At 38.4% G+C, this 18209-nt stretch overlaps 1 protein-coding gene across 1 annotated transcript; it reads right to left on the reverse strand.

Moving 5' to 3' along the window:
- Positions 1–844: 844 nt before the first annotated feature.
- Positions 845–14040, reverse strand: LOC131198096 (vomeronasal type-2 receptor 26-like). The gene is made up of 7 exons (XM_058182605.1): positions 14033–14040; positions 13693–13842; positions 12675–12966; positions 10011–10871; positions 8819–9046; positions 8317–8443; positions 845–1788 (listed from the first exon to the last, which is right to left on the reverse strand). Exons 1-7 carry the CDS (start codon positions 14038–14040, stop codon positions 845–847), a joined length of 2610 nt encoding a protein of 869 aa, XP_058038588.1.
- Positions 14041–18209: the final 4169 nt, after the last annotated feature.

Below are 18209 nucleotides of genomic sequence, written 5' to 3' on the forward strand. Positions count from 1 at the left end.
CAGGGGCAAGATGTTCCAAAGGGCAGGACCCAGTTTGATATCATCAACACACTGATGAAGCTAAAGCCCATTCTATCCCCCAGTAGCTTCAAATAAATGATAAACAAGAGGCCAGTCTGACTAGAGAGACCTGAGGCATTCCCCACAATGGATCTAGGGATGTACTTTTCTTCCCTATAACACAAATTGGTACTGCCCATGGAGAAAAGATAACAACTGCAAATCATTTGCCTCAATTCCAATCTCCAGAGTCAGTCCAATCCAGCAGGGTATATATACATCCCCATATTGGCATTGAAGTTGAGGCTATTCCCACACTCAAAACCCAGAAGGGCACATTCCCAAGATAAGATATCCCCCTCTATGTCTAACCAAGGTTTGGCTCTGGAGATCAGGCTTTGGACCGGTTGGAATTTTATATTATTCTTTTGGACTTCCAGAAGACAAAACATTTGGTTTTGCTGATTGGCTTGGGCCTGTGAGGGAAACTTTCACTATTGGAAGTGGTTGACGGGAGATCTATCCCTGTACCATCTGTTCACCATATTTCCCCTGGAGACCTGGTAACCCAAATGTCTTTAACAGTTATCAGCCCAAAGGTTAACACAGAATTCTTAGACTACAGTGGCCAATGTTCAAGACTGAAGCTGCTATAGCTAGATCATCTATCTGAATGTGCTTCAGAAAAGATGCTTAAAAGAAACATTAATGTCTCAACAACTGATACTTCCCCCTTAGTTAAATCTTAGAATGTTTAGAAAATGGAGAAAAGTTATATAAATCAGGATCTAAGATGGATATTTCCATGAATATTCTACAATGTTTAGAAATGCAAAAATCTAGATTAATTTTTTTTTACTGAGGATGACAGAGAGTTATTATTAATCACCCTTTTTTTCCTCATTAGTTGTTCCTTGTTGTTCAAGTCTGGAAAAAACACAATGATATAACATTTGGGGAAAAAGATGCAGCCCAGAAGCCCAGCACTTGAAGCTAAGATAGAAAAGATCTCCACAGCCACTATATATTTCCCTTTGGAGCTCAGGTATGCTGGGACAAAGGTCAGCCAAACACTGCAAAAGACCAACATGCTGAAGGTGATGAATTTGGCTTCATTGAAACTATCAGGCAATTTCCTGGCAAGGAAAGCTGTGACGAAGCTGATAATAGCCAGGAAAGCCATATAGCCAATGACGCAATAAAACATGGTCACAGAGCCTTCATTACATTGCAGGATAATTTCTTCAGGCACTGAGATCATATCAACATCTACAAATGGAGGGTTAATTGACAGCCAGAGAGTGCAAATGCTGGCTTGGATCAGGGAGCAGCTAATAACAATGGAATTAGTTAATTTTTTCCCCACCCATTTTCTCATTCTAGATACTGGTTTGGTGGTCATAAAAGCCAGAACCACTGTGATGGTTTTTGCCAAGACTGAAGAAACAGCCACTGAAAAGACTATGCCAAAAATAGTTTGTCGGAATAAACAGGTAGATCTTCCTGGTTGGCCAATAAAGAGCAGTGCTGAAAGGAAACAGAGCAGCAGAGCAGTAAGGAGTATATAAGTTAGATCCCGGTTGTTGGCTATGACGATGGGAGTGTTGTGGTGCTTCATAAATACTCCAAGCACAAGAACAGTGGACAAAGAAAAAGAAAAAGAAAGGCAGGCTAAACTGATCCCTAATGGTTCTTTATAAGTCAAGAAACTAATACTTTTGGGAATACAAAAATCATGTTTCTTGTTTGGATAGAATTTCTCTTTGCATCTAGAGCATTCATTTCTATCTGAAAAAAAAAGAATTAATATGTTAACCTCATATATGTTCCACATTTCTGCATTTGCATTATTGTTACAGTATATATTATTATCATGCAGATAATTTATAATTACAAATACGTAATCTTTATGATCTTTATAAAATATGAGTACTAATATTCCTGTTAAATATAATTGGCACACAAGTTTTATTTATTTTATTTAATAGTGTTTTATATTTATTTTATTAACATTTTTTATCATCTGTCCATTTATCTGTCTATTATCTTTCATCTATCTGTCATCTTTACAAATAAATTAAAGAACTACAGTCCTGGTAAATCATGAAAAAATAGTTTCCTTTGATTTCTCTATGTGAGCAGGGAATATAAATTTCATCTGATTGACTAGGATGTATAGTATATTAATCATTATTGTATACTCTGGATAAAATGAAGTAACTTGTATTAAATAATATCTGTATATTTCATTTAAAACAGTTTTTCAGGTGAATAGCTATAAGGCAAAATTCCTCAAATTTGATCAATATTGTATTTAATTTTAGCAGGCTACACATGCCATGTGCTGGTAAGCTAAAAAGAGAAGGCTTCTTTCTCTTCTTTATAAATGTTTGCATAATCTTCAATTAATCAAACCACCAATGGATAAACTTGTGAATAGCTGTGGATATAATAGAATGTACATCTGGAGAATCATGAAAAGGAGTTTTGGCAGCCCAGAGCTTTCCAAGAGAGGAGAAACTTCCAACAGAGATAAGACTAAATTAAGGGACAGTGCAGTCCTAAACTGGATGAAGGAGCAGGAAGGGGTTCAGAGTAGCCACACCCTAGATTTTTTCAAGATATATCTAGTAAATTAGAAGGTTATCTCTTTAGTATGGCAAGATTCTTTCCATTAGGTGTGTTGGGAAGCACCCAACCTTGCTGGGAGAAGAAACCCTGCTGCCACTGCACAATTCTAAAGGGGTTAGGTTGACAATCCCTCTACCCCACTCGAGTTCCTTGGAATCTTATCTAATTTTTTCCAGGTATAGGTTGCCAGACTTGGTAGATTCTTATATTATAGGCAGAACATAATAAACCGGTTAGCTAAATGTGCGGGTGTAGTTGTTTGTTCCTTATATTTACTCCCTGTAAATAAAAGATAGACAATGTTACATGGGTGTCATACACCCTCATGCAGGAGTGTCAGAGGACCAAGGCATGGTAGATGCTATGCTACAGTGTTGAGATGGGCTAGAGAATGAAATGAAGCATTTCACAGAGAATGAAATCAAGCCTGATTAGGTGATTCAGTGGCTAAGACACTGAGCTTGTCAATCAGAAAGGTGGGCAGTTTGGAGGTTCAAATCCCTACTACAGGTTTCTTGCATGAGCACACGGTTGGACTAGATGACCTCCAAGATCCCTTCCAAATCTGTTACTGTTATATCTGGCAGAGATCGTGCTTCAGTTGATTCAGTAAATTCAAAATACCCCAATGCCAGCATCTCGAGTCTCCCCTACAATATAAGCATCTCCAGCTTTACAGCCAGTTTTGTAGTGGAGACATGGAGGCTTGGCAGTAAGATTTGGAGGAGAACCAGACAAGAACCTTCATAAGAACCTTCATAGCCCAATGTGAGCCCAACCCAAGTGGCAGAGTTTCCAAAAGGCTGTTCAAGGCTGTCCTGTAGTCTGAATTTGTTAACGAAGTCAGTGGCTCAATGGGCATTACCAGTCCTCCGCTAATGCAGTCTGTTATTAACAGCAGCTGCCTGCAATTACTGCCGGTTCTAGTCCCACCAGGCCCAAGGTTGACTCAGTCTTCCATCCTTTATAAGGTAGGTAAAATGAGGACCCAGATTGTTGGGGGCAATAAGTTGACTTTGTATATAAATATACAAATAGAATGAAGACTATTGCTAACATAGTGTAAGCTGCCCTGAGTCTTCAGAGAAGGGCGGGATATAAATGCAAATAAAAAAAAATACCAGTCATTGAAGGCAACAATCCAATCATGGATATTATCAGAACTTTATAGATTGATTAGATATCTGATATAAGACATGACAGATAGCCACTGGATTTGCCAGCTCAGGCAGGATAACCTGTTGTTTCTGCGCCCCCCGAGCTGGGCCTGCTGCCAGAAAATGACTTGGAGCCAGGCCTGCTGCCAGAAAGTGACTTGGGAAGTGAAGGGGAAGGGCCATCAGGACTTACCTTGGGAGCACTGGCTTTCCTGGCTCAGCTCCAGGAGCCAGAAGCAGGCCAGGTGGAAGAAATAACGAGGCCTCCATCCCCTGACTCTTCCCCCACCTCCAGGCCATGCCTGCAGACTGAGCTGATGGCAATCAGGCTTGGTTGGACTCTAGGTTTCGTAGGCAGGAGAGGAGGGAACAATAGAAGCAGGGGTGGGGCAGGCCTAGGAAGTGCTGAGTCATGGAGCCACACCCCACAGGATATAAAAGGCAGTGAGAGCTGCTGTGTCTCTTTGTAACAGGCAAATCCACTGACTAAGAGCTGAAGTTTGTTCCTGGGTGACTCACCAACGTCGTGGAAGATAACGGAAGCTCTTGGCAGATGCTGGCTATTCTGCTGCCAGAACTGATGGTGCCAGCTAATTAAGCCATCATTCGGACGGAGGCGAAGGAGGACAGAACAATAACCAAAGAGTCAATCTGTATATAGCTGAATTCATATTAATAGCATCTGGTGTGGATTGGAATGAAGTAACTTTAATTGTCCACTTTCAATAGAGTCTGGACATTCAAATCCAGACCACACTTATGAGGCAAGGAGTGCCTCAGAACCTGGGCTGATTGTACAGTCTTTGTGTGAGCATGGACTCAAGCTTGGAAGACATACAATGGGAGCTTTGGTGGCCAAAGGAACCAAACCCAAGGCCTTGCTACACAGACTTTTCCCCTCTTGCTGTGGCCATGACAGAGGTTGGGGAAAAGGAGCCCATGAAAATAAGGGTGACAAAGATGTCCAGGGCAGATGTCCAGAAGGGAAAGGCAGAGGGGATCATTCCAGAGGAAAACATGCATTAAATGAGCGGCAACCTTCACCTTCTGGATTGCATTTACTGAGGGAAAGGAATTTTCTAATCATCTAGATGTTTTGTGAGACTTATGCCTGGCACAATAGAGTCCTCAGACTTGGGGTGAAAGATACTATTCCTGTGAAAACTGAAAAAGTGAAGATATCATGAAAGAAGAGGGAGCTGTTGTGGAGAGGAGGGTGATGTTGGGAAGCACCCAGCCTGGCAGGGAAAAGGGTTCAAGCACAGTTAGCTTGCTCTGACACAGAGCAAGCTAGCTCAGTGTCACTACACAAAAAGATCTGGGGCTAAGCCCAACCCCAAGTTGCTTGGAATCAGAGGTGAAATCCAGCAGGTTCTGACAGGTTCTGGAGAACCAGTAATGGAAATTTTGAGTAGTTCGGAGAACTGGCAAATGCCACCTCTGGCTGGCCCCAGAGTGGGATGGGAATGGAGATTTTGCAATATCCTTCCCCCAGGAGTGGGGTGGGAATGGAGATTTTGCAGTATCCTTCCTCTGCCACGTCCACCAAGCCACGCTGTGCCTTCCAAGCCATGCCCTCAGAACCGGTAGTAAAAAAAATTGGATTTCACCACTTCTTGGAATCCTATCTAATTGTTTCTAGGAGTAGGCAGCCAGACTGGAGAGATTCCATATTATAGGCTGAACAAAATAAAATAATTAGATGAACTGTGCATGTGTGAGCCTAGTTGTTTGTGCCTGACAGGTGTAAGCAAATAAAGGGCTGAACTGGATTTTGCTTTTGGCTTGGGCTGCAATTACAGTTAAAGTTAAAGGTTGATCACTAAATGTGATAACAGCGATGGACTGTATGATTGAAGTGAAGCAAGTGTGAGAATAAATGGATTGCTTAACAAAAGGTTTTGCATAAGGCAGATGTGATTGAAGTGTGCTTGACTGTTAATATGAATAAATATATGGGGAATGCTTGTAGTGACATTAAAGGTGTGTTGATTCAGAATATAAATTTATTTATTTTAAGTTGAAGATAAATATTTTTTTAAAATGATCATTTACAACAGGCCAAATATATATTAAAAATAAAATTAAAAAAATAAAATTAAAACTTACAAAAACAGCAGAAGCAATTAATAATGCAAGGAAGATACCAGGAACATAAAGTGTTTTAATTCTTCTTTTAATTTAAATGTGTTTTTATTTGTAGGTTTAGAAATAAAAATAAAAATGAAACTATGTGGGAGAAGTTTGATCATCTCGGAGAAAAATGCAAACCTCCTATCAGGAGAAATTAAACAAGAAAAAAAAAGTGTGTGTGTGTGTGTGTGTGTGTGACTCATTGTATCATGCCTGTTAGCTTTGTAAAAAAAAAAAGGGCAGAACATTTTAGGTTCAAATACATATAATGATATAAAGAATTTTAAAGATCAACATTTAACTGAATCTAGAACTTTTGTTATTGTAATCAATGGATAGACAATTAGAAAAAATCCTGGCAGAGTATATGTACATATGTGTTCCTAGTGTGATATTTACTCTATGCAAAAACAAACAAACAAACAAACAAACTCTAAAATGCCTAAAATGGGAGAATGAATGGTGACAATGAAATGCCAAAATTGTCTTGCTTGATTAGAGAATGATCAGCAACTCTATTTATTAGGGACTGGAAACACCTTAAGGACTTTTTACTGAAAAAAGAGATTTTTCCCCCCTTTTCTTAGTACACACTATTTTTCTTTAGCTTCTCTAACATCCAGATAATTTCTATTTTGTTAATTTTTAAAAAATAAAAGTTATAAATAATTCAGTGATTCAGACTAAAATGAAGAATCTCTTAGGTGAAATATTATAAAAGAATCCAGGAATGGAGCAGGGAAGGACAATTATTGAACTGTAACAGAAGAGGAAAACTCTGCGTCTATCTACTTAGACTATCTTGGGCCCAGATACTCTAATAGGTGTAGTTTTATCAAGTGTAACAGCAATTAATCCTGGAATAAAAGAGCTGTAACAAGATACCTTTAAAATTGCCTTATTTGGGAAAGATTGATACTTATCTAATAAGGTGAAGTGAAACCAATGACCCTATACTTCATCTTAGCCAAAAAGCTGACAGGTAATGTGACAAATATGCTCCCTAAAGAAATTCCTTCATCTATTATCTGAAGAGACAGATCCTCAGATGGGACTCTAAAGAGATAGAGCCTAATTCCAGGTGGATAAGAGGGTTTAAGGGTAATATAAAAAACCCATATTAGGAATTTTGAAAATTTGGATTGGATAGCTTTTAACAATCAATAAGTGGAACAACTTGCCTGCAGAAGTTGTGACTGCTCCAACACTGGAAATTTTTAAGAAAATGTTGGATAGCCATTTGTCTGAAATGGTGTAGGGTTTCCTGCCTCAGCAGGGGGTTGGACTAGAAGACCTCCAAGGTCCTTTCCAACTCTGTTATTATATTATATTATAACCTAGGAACATCCTTATAAGTATATATGTAGGCACATTATAGTGCAGAGCCTAGTACTTCTGGTGCCTAACTGCTGTTGAGCTGATATTTATATTTAATTCTGCTAATCTTCCTTAGATACTTGAAATGCTTTCTGGAGAATATTAAGACATGAATGTGTGAAAACTTTTGTTTGCAGATGATGCCATGTTTTGGGCTAAAAAACCTAAGTACTACTGAATTTTTGCTGTCGTGCAACAAGGAATGAAGATTTGAAAATTAATACAAACTTGCAAATTATCCATAAATGGCAAAAGACCAGAGAAAATAGATAATTAGCAAGGTTAAGGCTACTCGAACTACTAGAGAGAGACTATTTCAAGAAGGCAGGAACCGAGCAGAGAAACTATACTTCTTGGTTCCATTAGATATTGCTGTTTTGAAGATGGGATCTGAAGCATGTTGGATGAAGAGTAAATAAAAATTATCTAGACCAGTGGTTCTCAACCTGTGGTCACAGGGGGTCCATGAAGATTTGAAAAAAAAAATATGATTCAAATCTTGAGTTAAGTCTTGGGGGTCCGTGGCCATGGTCTATAGCCACAAAAGATATTTAATGTGAAGAAAACCATTGGTCTAGACAATTTTATATATTTATGATAAACAAGAAAAAAGTGATATAAATATTGTTCAATGATGCATGTGTACAGTAATTACAGTAATGCTTCATAAATAATTGGATGATAGCCCTTAGGGTGAATGGAGATCTGTTAATGTAATTTAGAATAGAATAACAGAGTTGAAAGAATCTTGGAGGTCTTCTATCCAACCTCCTGCTCAGGCAGGAAACCCTATACCATTTCACACAAATGGTTGTCCAATTTAGCCATCATCATCATCATTGATAATTAATGGTCAATTTATATTTGGCTCTTCCAGAGAGACAAAATGATTAATTAACAGGTTTAGAAAACTTCCCCACATTTTAGAGCAAACACTACATTGACTTTAATCAATATGTAATTAATTGTTGTATGGATTTCTTTAGAAAAAAACAAGGAGTAGATGAATATCTCTTACCATTCTCGGTTGAAATCATCCCTTCTGGGCATTGGATGCAGTCATAACAGCAAAATGGCTCTCCCTCCTTCACTTTTTTGCTGAACCCAGGATAACAGGTCTTACTGCAGACAGAAACGGGTGTCACCTGGTAATTAAAGATGAAATTTATATATCTGGAAACTTTTGGTTTAGTGTTCACTTTTGAAATGATGCAAATATGGCATTTGTATTTTCAGTTTAAGCATAGAAATAATGGTTTGGAAAAGACTTTTATATTGCAAAAACAGGAATATAAAAAGCTCAGAAATATACTCATGTTTAGATTAAACAAATGCACTCATAAGTTCTTATACTTTCACCTAAAATAGTTAATGGTCAATTTTATATAATGTGATATAGGTCTAGAAGTTGCTTATGTGGACTTTATGTAAAAATGTCCTTTTGTCCCAAAAGATAAAATTACATATCAAATTAGAGAAAGGCTGTTGATTCAGAAACAAGGACAATAACTAAACCCTACCTGGTTAAACCAGCTGTGCCATGTTATCATCTCATCATTGATGGATAATATTTTATCTGGAGGAGCTGAATGGTCCACATTTCCAACTTTCACATGAAGAAATGAATTGTTCGGGAAAGCTATCATATTGATAATATCAAATCCAGCTGCTACAATCCCATTCTGATCAAAGGAGACCTGTTCCCCAGCACTATTGTTAAAAGCGACACTTCTCAAAAAATATTGGAACTAAATTGAAAATAAAAATGCAAGAATTTGGGATTACAGACTCCATGATGATAGAGAACTGAAATGCAGATATTTAGTCACATTTTACTTCCTTCTCACTGTACTGCAATTAAAGAGAAGATGCAGTCAAGGGTATGAATTAAAATAATTTGTTTATTTAAAACAAGGTTAATAGGACAGAGACCTTTCAAACTTCAGGGCTGAGAATGTTCCAAAGGACAGGAACTGCCATGGAAAAGGCAAACTTCCTAGCTTCCAAAAGATGGCAATATTTAGGGGAAGGAACTAGGAGTGTTCCCACCCTATGTGACCTGGTAGGATGAATAGATGTCCTCAGGGAAAGGTGGCCCTGCAGATAACCTGACCCTGTACCATATATGAAAACTGATGACCAACACTTTGAATTGCATCTGGAAGGAAACTGGAAGCTAGTCTTAAATGGCCAAACCTAAAGCTCTCAGTACTCTCCGTTCAGATTCTTAGAGCCCTAGATACCTGGTCAGCACCACCAAAATATCATTTGTCTGGTTATGGGTGGAAATTCTAAATAGGAGCATATAGATCATCATTTTTGGTGAAAATGAGATGGAGTTAAGAGAATTGTTTTGTATCTTTTCCACAATCTCTTGCTAATTTGGAAAAAATAGAAAAAACAAACTAGAGTGATTCTGACTTTTATGATTATAAAGGTATAGAAAAACAGATATATTTCCATGTGAGATTTATGGGGGATGCAAAATAAGCATTCTAAAGTTACAAGTTGTCTAGCATAGGAGGAGACACAATAAAAATCAAAGTAGTAATGAATAATTAAGACAGAGAAAATCAATAACTAAAGAAGCACAACATTCTTATTGAAGCATGTTCCCCCCCCCCCAATTCTAGGACATGGGAAATAATCTAAATACAGATTCAAGGCTGCTATCACGCTTACTAATAGTACTTTTCCTGATGAGGATATTACCTGCCAGAAGTCTTGATGATGAATGTTGCTTTCTACTCTATCCGCCATTGATCTCTCAGTATTTCTAGACGACAAAAGAGCATGCAAACCATGAGCTATGGCATGAACAGCATTGTAGACACTGTAACTATGGCCAGTCATGTCCATTTGAAAAAGAGTCCCAGGAAGGCTTTCCAAATCCTCTGTACCATTGCAAATATTCTCAAGCACATCACTCATAACAACATTTGGAAATACACAGTCAAAGGCTTCTTGCGAGAACTGTCTGATAAATCCATCTCCCTTTGCACCAAAAGGGTTTTGTTTCCCAGCAAATGATCTGAACTCTGGTAGAACAGTGGAGTGCATCATGAAGGAAAGGGCACCATCAATTATTTTTATATCCCAAGCACGTTGAAAAGAGATTAAACTGAACTCCATCTGTGCTGTCATTATCCATAAAATACCTTTTGGTTTACTTCTCACCTCTTCTATATTAGGAACATATTGTAGCCATAACAAATAATTCATAGCAAAGGATTCTCCATTGTAAACCAGTACACTGGTATTACCACCCATGATATGATCATAGATGTTTGCCCCCTGCTGAAGCATGCCATCAAATCTAGTGAAATCAGTAAGTTTGGGGAGTTGTTGAATGAAAGAAACACAAATTCCTTTTTTGGACAACAGAGGAACCATTGTTTCTACAAATTTTTCTCCCTGGTCATTGCTCATGATAAGGATCGCGATCCATGTCCAATTAAAATGCAGGAGTAGTGAAAGAATCCCTTTATGCTGAAGAGCTTCTGGGGGAACCATCTGATAAAAGGGAAGGCCTGGAGTTTTATCATTCATTATTGGAGCAGAGCCACAAATGAGCTGAGAGGAACAGGAAAAGAAGATAAGAGCAGTATCTAGATAAGATTTTTAAGTGTTCAAAACAATCAACATATATTGAATTAATAATCATTATACCAACTCTTCAAATCAGCCTTGAGTGCCAGACTGAGATGGGAATTCTAGAAAGGAATTAATTGCCTTCTTGCTATGAGAATTCCATTGAGATGGTGGTTCTGGAAAGTCTAATAGCATGGAAGATGTTGTAAGTCTGATGAATGGCATTCAGTGATGCTTCACATCTAGAGGAATTACTGATATGAACTTATCTAAAACCAAGGAATAGATTCTTGGTAATTGCTGCTTCATATTTTCAAACATCAAAATAGGATATATAATCCTTGTTTGTCCACATGCAAAATCCAATAGTTCTGAGTACATGCACAGAAGAACAAGTAATTTGTATGTTGTAAACTTTTAAAAGGTTAAATTTCTAATGTTGAAGGTGAAACAAAACTCAGGAATAGTTATAGATCTTTTATATTAGCTGACTTCATGAAAATTCATTTTGTTGCAAAATCTTTCACTATATAAGAATAGAAAATGTAACTATATAAAGAAATTTCTAGCCACATAACCAATCACAGTGCAGTCTTCACAGACCATGAAAAAAACAGTTCTGCCATATCTCAAAAACATTTCAGAAACACTAAGAACTTACTACAACCTTTGACATCTCTATTTCATTTCATTTCATTTCATTTATTTGATTTTTATACCGCCCTTCTCCCGAAGGACTCAGGGCGGTGTACAGGCAAATAAAAAACAGATAAGACAATATTTCTATAAGGCACAGGGCAGCAAAATATATTCAGTGCGTCGTAAACCTAATCAAAGACCTTTAGTAAGAACAGATAAAGCATTCATTTGGAATATATAATTTAAAGGCTGGTCTATGACTGGAACAAACTTTTGATTTGATGATGCAGGACAAAGATGTACAAGATTTATAGAAATATACCAATGAAGGTCAATTGGCAGTCAAAAGACATGAACTTTCTTTTAATTTCAGAACAGAGATGGTTTCAATACCATCTTCTTATACCAGGTTTAAAAAAGTAAGAAAGCTTCTAGAAGAATTTAGTGATTTCTAGAAGACTGGCACTGACAAATTAGCTGCCCTGTAGAAATAAATTATATAGCTTATGAAATATGATGCATCCCGTTAAATGAATCACTTATTTATGGCGTTATTCATGCAACTTTCTAAAATGATGATTGGGTTTTGAAGAAATCACTGAACCAAAAAAATTCCATACCATTTTTGTTTCATTGTTTAACTACCCAGTTGGGATCCACTTCATGAAGTTATTATTAATCGGACTGTAATTTATAAATATTAAAACAAAAACCAAAATCAAGATCCAGAGACAGAACACCAAGCTTATTACAATAATTTTCAAAACGTTGAGTAATATGAGCCCAAGATACAGAAGAAAAATGGTTAGACTTGCCTGCAACACAAAGATGTCAAATTTCAGAGGAGAGTTATTTTTCTAGTTCAGAACTATTCACTCTTTGACTCTGAATACTATTTATTATTTGAATATATTTAACTCTAAAAAACAAAACTCCATTGTGAAAGTATGACACTATAAGTAGCATCACATTTGCATGCAAGGATGTCCAATCTAACTGTGGGAGTTTAACAGTTAACAGTCATTAACAGTCAATGAACATTTAAGTCTTGAATAGACTGTACATAACACTAAAAAACAAAGCTCAGTTGTAAAAGTGAGACACTAAAAGTAGAATAATGTTTGCATGCAAGAATGTCCAGCTTACCTGTGGAATCTTATAGATATCCAAGAGAGTTGCCACATGATTGGAGATTTCAGCATCCAGTCCTCCAATAACAGCTATGACTTTATTCTGGATGTTACATAAGTAGTTGGGGACCAGTCTCTCAGTTGCTGATAGAAGTAGCATGGTTGCCTGATAGGTCCTTTGAGCAATGTCATAGCTGTCATAAATATGGAAACCCAGGGTGAGATTGGGTAAGATTTGTGGGTTTTCGTTGATCTCCTTTACTGCAAATGCCAAAGCCAGGATGTGCTGGTAATTCTTAGGAATTCCGCTACAAGGAGAATTGCATTACACATCAGAAGCACATTCTAGAGGTTTGTACATTCTAAAATAGTCTATCATACCAGCCCCTTCTATAAGTATTCGTATCCTTCTGACATGGTAAAACTCAGCTATCAGGATATAGAATTAATCTGTAGACAAGTACAATAGTATAGGCATAAATAATTCAATATTTATTGTCAGAATACAGACATTTCTGCAAGAAATTTGTGCAAATAATTTTAAAACAGGGAATGTCTGGAATCTACATATATAATGTGGCTTTCAAAAAGATAGACAGTCTTCTGCCACAGAGCCAGGCTTATAGACATTCCTGTATTGTTAGTTGGAATAGAAGAACTTGCAGTGTGTTTGAAGGAGGCCATTGTTTTATTAGATACAAGGCAACTTGATATATTTTATTTAGGAGGACTATGTAGAAAAATGAAGAAGAGGTGTCATCAACCTTCTCCAAGTTATCTCCCCACAGTATCACCTGGGCAATGTGGCAATGGCTGAGAATCATACCGGTAGGTGTGCAAGCCCAACTCAGGAAGGTTGCTTTTAAAACTTCATTCTTTTCCACAGTATATGTTGCTTGGGTGATTAAAAAATGCTATTCTTAACATCTCTTTAATTTCACCTCAGCTATTATTTTCTGATGGAAATTCTATAATTATTTATTTTGACAGTCATAAATGCAGGAAAAATATAAATAAATAATTACATTCCTTACACAAACTGTCCAGGCAATACTGGTGGGGGATGATCTTCAAAGGTGATTTTTTCAGAGACTGGACCAAATTGAGATGAAATTCCACCAACCATAAGATCTCCTGGATGATGGTACTTGTGATATGGAGGATATGGATGAAAGATGCTGCACCTGTGAATTAGGCACACCACATGGGGACTTAGCATCAGCATTAAGACCAGTAAAATTGCCCTCTCCATTACAAGGGCAAATCTCAAAGAACTTCTCTCATTCCTAGGATAAAACCATTTTCATTTAACAGATCCTGATTCCTTTAAGTCTAAATCTTGGAGTATCCAGGATCAAACCTGGGGCTCCTTACCCATCCATTAGCCTACCATGTTTCTCTCCAGCTCTAAATGGTATTCATATTTTAAGAGAAACAAAGGGAAGAAATTTCCCACATCTGTCTTTTTAGCTAATACTAAATGGAACCCTAAATTCCCTGGGATTTTGCCAAACAGTAGAATTAATAATAGTAATTTAGATGCACAAACATGAAGGTAGTTATTAAATCAGAGTTCAATTCCTTAGGGAAGTTCTGAGGATATTATCTTTTTCAGAGTTGAACTATCATTTTCTCTACTATTCTCATAAGAACTAGGATATTTGGCACAGTTCCTTAATGGGCAATATTTGAATGATTGAAAGACAGTCATATTTTGGGAAGAGGTGGATAGTGACATTGGGCATAGTGATCAAGCCAAGAGATGGGCTTGAGATTTTCATCAGTTTGTGGCAGTATTCTGAATCTAATTTGCTGATGATATGGGTCTACCTTGGAATAGCAAGACTCAAACTTTACATAAATGGGGGACCACCAAACAATTTACTAAAGGATAAATAGAAAGCATGACATAACATAACATAATAACATAACATAATAGTTGGAAGGGACCTTGGAGGTCTTTTAGTCCAACCCTCCAAAAAGAATTTCTGTTAAAACTAATAAAAGGTACAAAGTCATAAAATACAGTCATACTGTACACAGAGACACAGAGAAGGACGCAAAAGAAATAGATTTCTGATAGGGTATTTTGATAGACCTCTTTTTACTGACGATTTGTCTTAAATTCTACCAGTAGCATTTAATTATTTTCTTGATTAAGCACTGCTTTAAACATGAAATGTGGGCTAAAATTTTATAAGTCAGACTGCTTCTCTCCTCTCAAGAACAGCTTTAGTTGGTTAACAGATCCCTTTGTAAATCCAAGATAATTATTAATTATTTTTCACATCCAAGTCACTTTTCTGATTTATCTTTTGTGTGGCTCCTTTTTAGAATAGAATAGAATAGAATAGAATAGAATTTTTTTATTGGCCAAATGTGATTGGACATACGAGGAATTTGTCTTGGTGCATATGCTCTCAGTGTACATAAAAGAAAATATACCTTCATCAAGGTACAACATTTACAACACAAATGATGGTCAATATATCAATATAAATGATATGGAGGGTGTTTTCCCTGCCGCCTTGAAAGAGGCGGTGGTGAGGCCCCTCCTCAAGAAGCCTTCCCTTGACCCAGCTAGTTTATCAAATTATCGTCCGGTCTCCAACCTTCGCTTTGTGGCAAAGGTTGTCGAGAGTGTGGTTGCACGACAGTTGCCCCAGTACCTGGATGAAAATGTCTATCTTGATCCATTCCAGTCCGGTTTCCGGCCTGGTCACAGCACGGAAACAGCCTTGGTCGCATTGGTTGATGATCTCTTGAGGGCTCGGGACAGAGGTTATTCCTCTGTCTTGGTCCTATTAGATCTCTCAGCGGCTTTTGATACCATCGATCATGGTATCCTGCTGCGCCGCTCGGGGACTTGGAGTGAGGGGCACTGTTCATCGGTGGTTCTCCTCCTACCTCTCCGACCGGTCGCAGACGGTGTTGACGGGGACAGAGATCGACCCCAAGGCGCCTCTTATGTGGGGTGCCTCAGGGTCGGTTCTCTCGCCTCTTCTGTTCAACATCTATATGAAGCCGCTGGGTGAGATCATCCGTGGTTTTGGGGTGAGTTGTCATCTATACGCTGATGATACCCAGCTCTATATTTCCACCTAACCACCCCAACGAGGCTGTTGAAATGATGTCCCAGTGCCTGGAGGCCGACGGGTTTGGATGGGGAGGAACAGACTCAGACTTAATCCCACCAAGACCGAGTGGCTGTGGATGCCGGCCCGGTACAGTCAACTAATTCCATCACTGACTATTGGGGCGAACTATTGGCCCCCACGGAAAGGGCTCGTAATCTGGGCGCCTCCTGGATGCACGGCTGTCTTTGAAGATCATATGATAGCCGTCACCAGGGAGCTTTTCATCAGGTTCGCCTGATACGCCAGTTACGCCTTTCTGGATCGGGCTGCCTTATGCACAGTTGCTCATGCCCTGGTTACATCCCGCCTGGACTACTGTAATGCTCTCACATGGGGCTCCCTTGAAGGGTACCGGAGACTCCAACTGGTCCAGAATGCGGCTGCTGGTGATAGAGGAGCACCTTTGCCTCCCATGTGACACCCCTCCTGCGTAATCTGCACTGGCTCCCAGTGGTCTTCCGGGTTCACTTCAAGGTACTTGTTATCACCTTTAAAACGCTCCATGGCCTAGGACCGGGATATTTACGGGACCGCCTACTGCCACCATTAGCCTCTCACCGACCAGTGCGCTCTCACAGAGAAGGCCTCCTCCGGATACCGTCAGCTAAACAATGTCGGCTGGCGACCTCTAGGGGGAGGGCCTTCTCTGTGGGGGCCCCTACCCTCTGGAACGAGCTTCCTCTGGGGCTTCGTCAACTCCCCGATCTCAAGTCCTTCCGCCGTGAGCTGAAGACGCTGCTGTTTCGAAGAGCAGGACTAGCTTGAACGTAGTTTTAAACTTGGGATTTTAAAAAAAAGGGTTTAAATGAGGTTTTAAATTTGTATTTAAAAGTTAGAGCATCAATTGAATTTAACTGTCTATTCTTTTAGCTTTTTATGTATTATATGTTTTTCTGTTGTTTTTGACTGTGAACCGCCCTGAGTCCTTCGGGAGATGGGCGGTATACAAATATAATAAATAATAATAATAATAATAATAAATCATAAGGATTACCAGCAACAAAGTTACAGTCATACAGTCATAAATGAAAAGAGATTGGTGATGGGAACGATGAGAAGATTAATAGTAGTGCAGATTTAATAAATAGTTTGACAGTGTTGAGGGAATTATTTGTTTAGCAGAATGATGGCCTTCGGGGAAAAACTGTTCTTGTGTCTAGTTGTTCTGGTGTGCAGTGCTCTATAGCGTCGTTTTGAGGGTAGGAGTTGAAACAGTTTATGTCCAGGATGTGAGGGATCTGTAAATATTTTCACAGCCCTCTTCTTGATTCGTGCAGTATACAGGTCCTCAATGGAAGGCAAGTTGGTAGCAATTATTTTTTCTGCAGTTCTAATTATCCTCTAAAGTCTGTGTCTTTCTTGTTGGATTAATTATGACATCAGTTGGTTTCATATGTAAATCCGTTAGGAATATTTTCCCATATTACTTGTGTAGTCTGGTATTTTAAAATTCATTTTCAAACCTACCTTCAGTCCCAGTCTCTATTTTGCCTGAGGTTATTTTTTGTTCTTTACAACATAGGTGGGGAACAAGGGTGCTTTTATGACTTGTGGAATTCAACTCTCAGAATTGGCTGGCTCAGAAATTCTGGGAGTTGAAATTCACAAGTCATAGAAGGACCATCGTTCCCCAACTCTGTTCTATAACCTCTGTTAAATTCATTTATGTAGTGGCAGATAATCTTAAAAATAATTTCTGAGTACATTGTTCCTAAATAGCCTTAATATCTTCTATTGTCAAAGAATATAGCTCCACTATATTAATGGGTCTCTTCTCCTTTAATTGTAAAATGAATGTTCTAAGTCACCCTTTTGTTGTTCTGCAAAAAATAAAATTTGTCCATGTAATCCTTAAAATTACATGAAATGTCTTTCATCCTGGAAACAAGGAAACAGAATAGCGGGGGCCTTATAGATCATCTAGTTCAACTCCACATCCAAGCAGGAGACCCTACACCACTTCTGACAAATGGGAGTCCAGTCTCCTCTTGAAAGCTTCCAGTGATGAAGCTCCCACAACTTCTGAAGACAAGCTGTTCCATTGGTTGATTGTTCTCGCTGTCAAAACATTTCTCCTTCTTTCCAGATTGAATCTCTCCTTGATCAGTTTCCATCCATTATTCCTTGCCTGGCCTTCAAGTGCTTTGGAAAATAGTTTGACTACCTCTTGTCTGTGACAGCCCCAAAGTAGAAATGCTGCTATCATGTCTTCCCTGGTCCTTCTCTCCATTAGACTAGCCATGCCCAGTTACTGTAACTAATCTTCATATGTTTTAGCCTCCAGTCCCCTAATCATCTTTGTTGCTCTCGTTTATACTCTTTCCAGAATCTCAACATTTTTTTATAGTGTTGTGACCAAAACCAGGAAACTCCTGGTTTCACAACACCTTTAATTAGTAATAAGCAATTTCCCA

Source organism: Ahaetulla prasina, chromosome 4, assembly GCF_028640845.1.
Source record: "Ahaetulla prasina isolate Xishuangbanna chromosome 4, ASM2864084v1, whole genome shotgun sequence".
Lineage (NCBI taxonomy): Eukaryota > Metazoa > Chordata > Lepidosauria > Squamata > Colubridae > Ahaetulla > Ahaetulla prasina.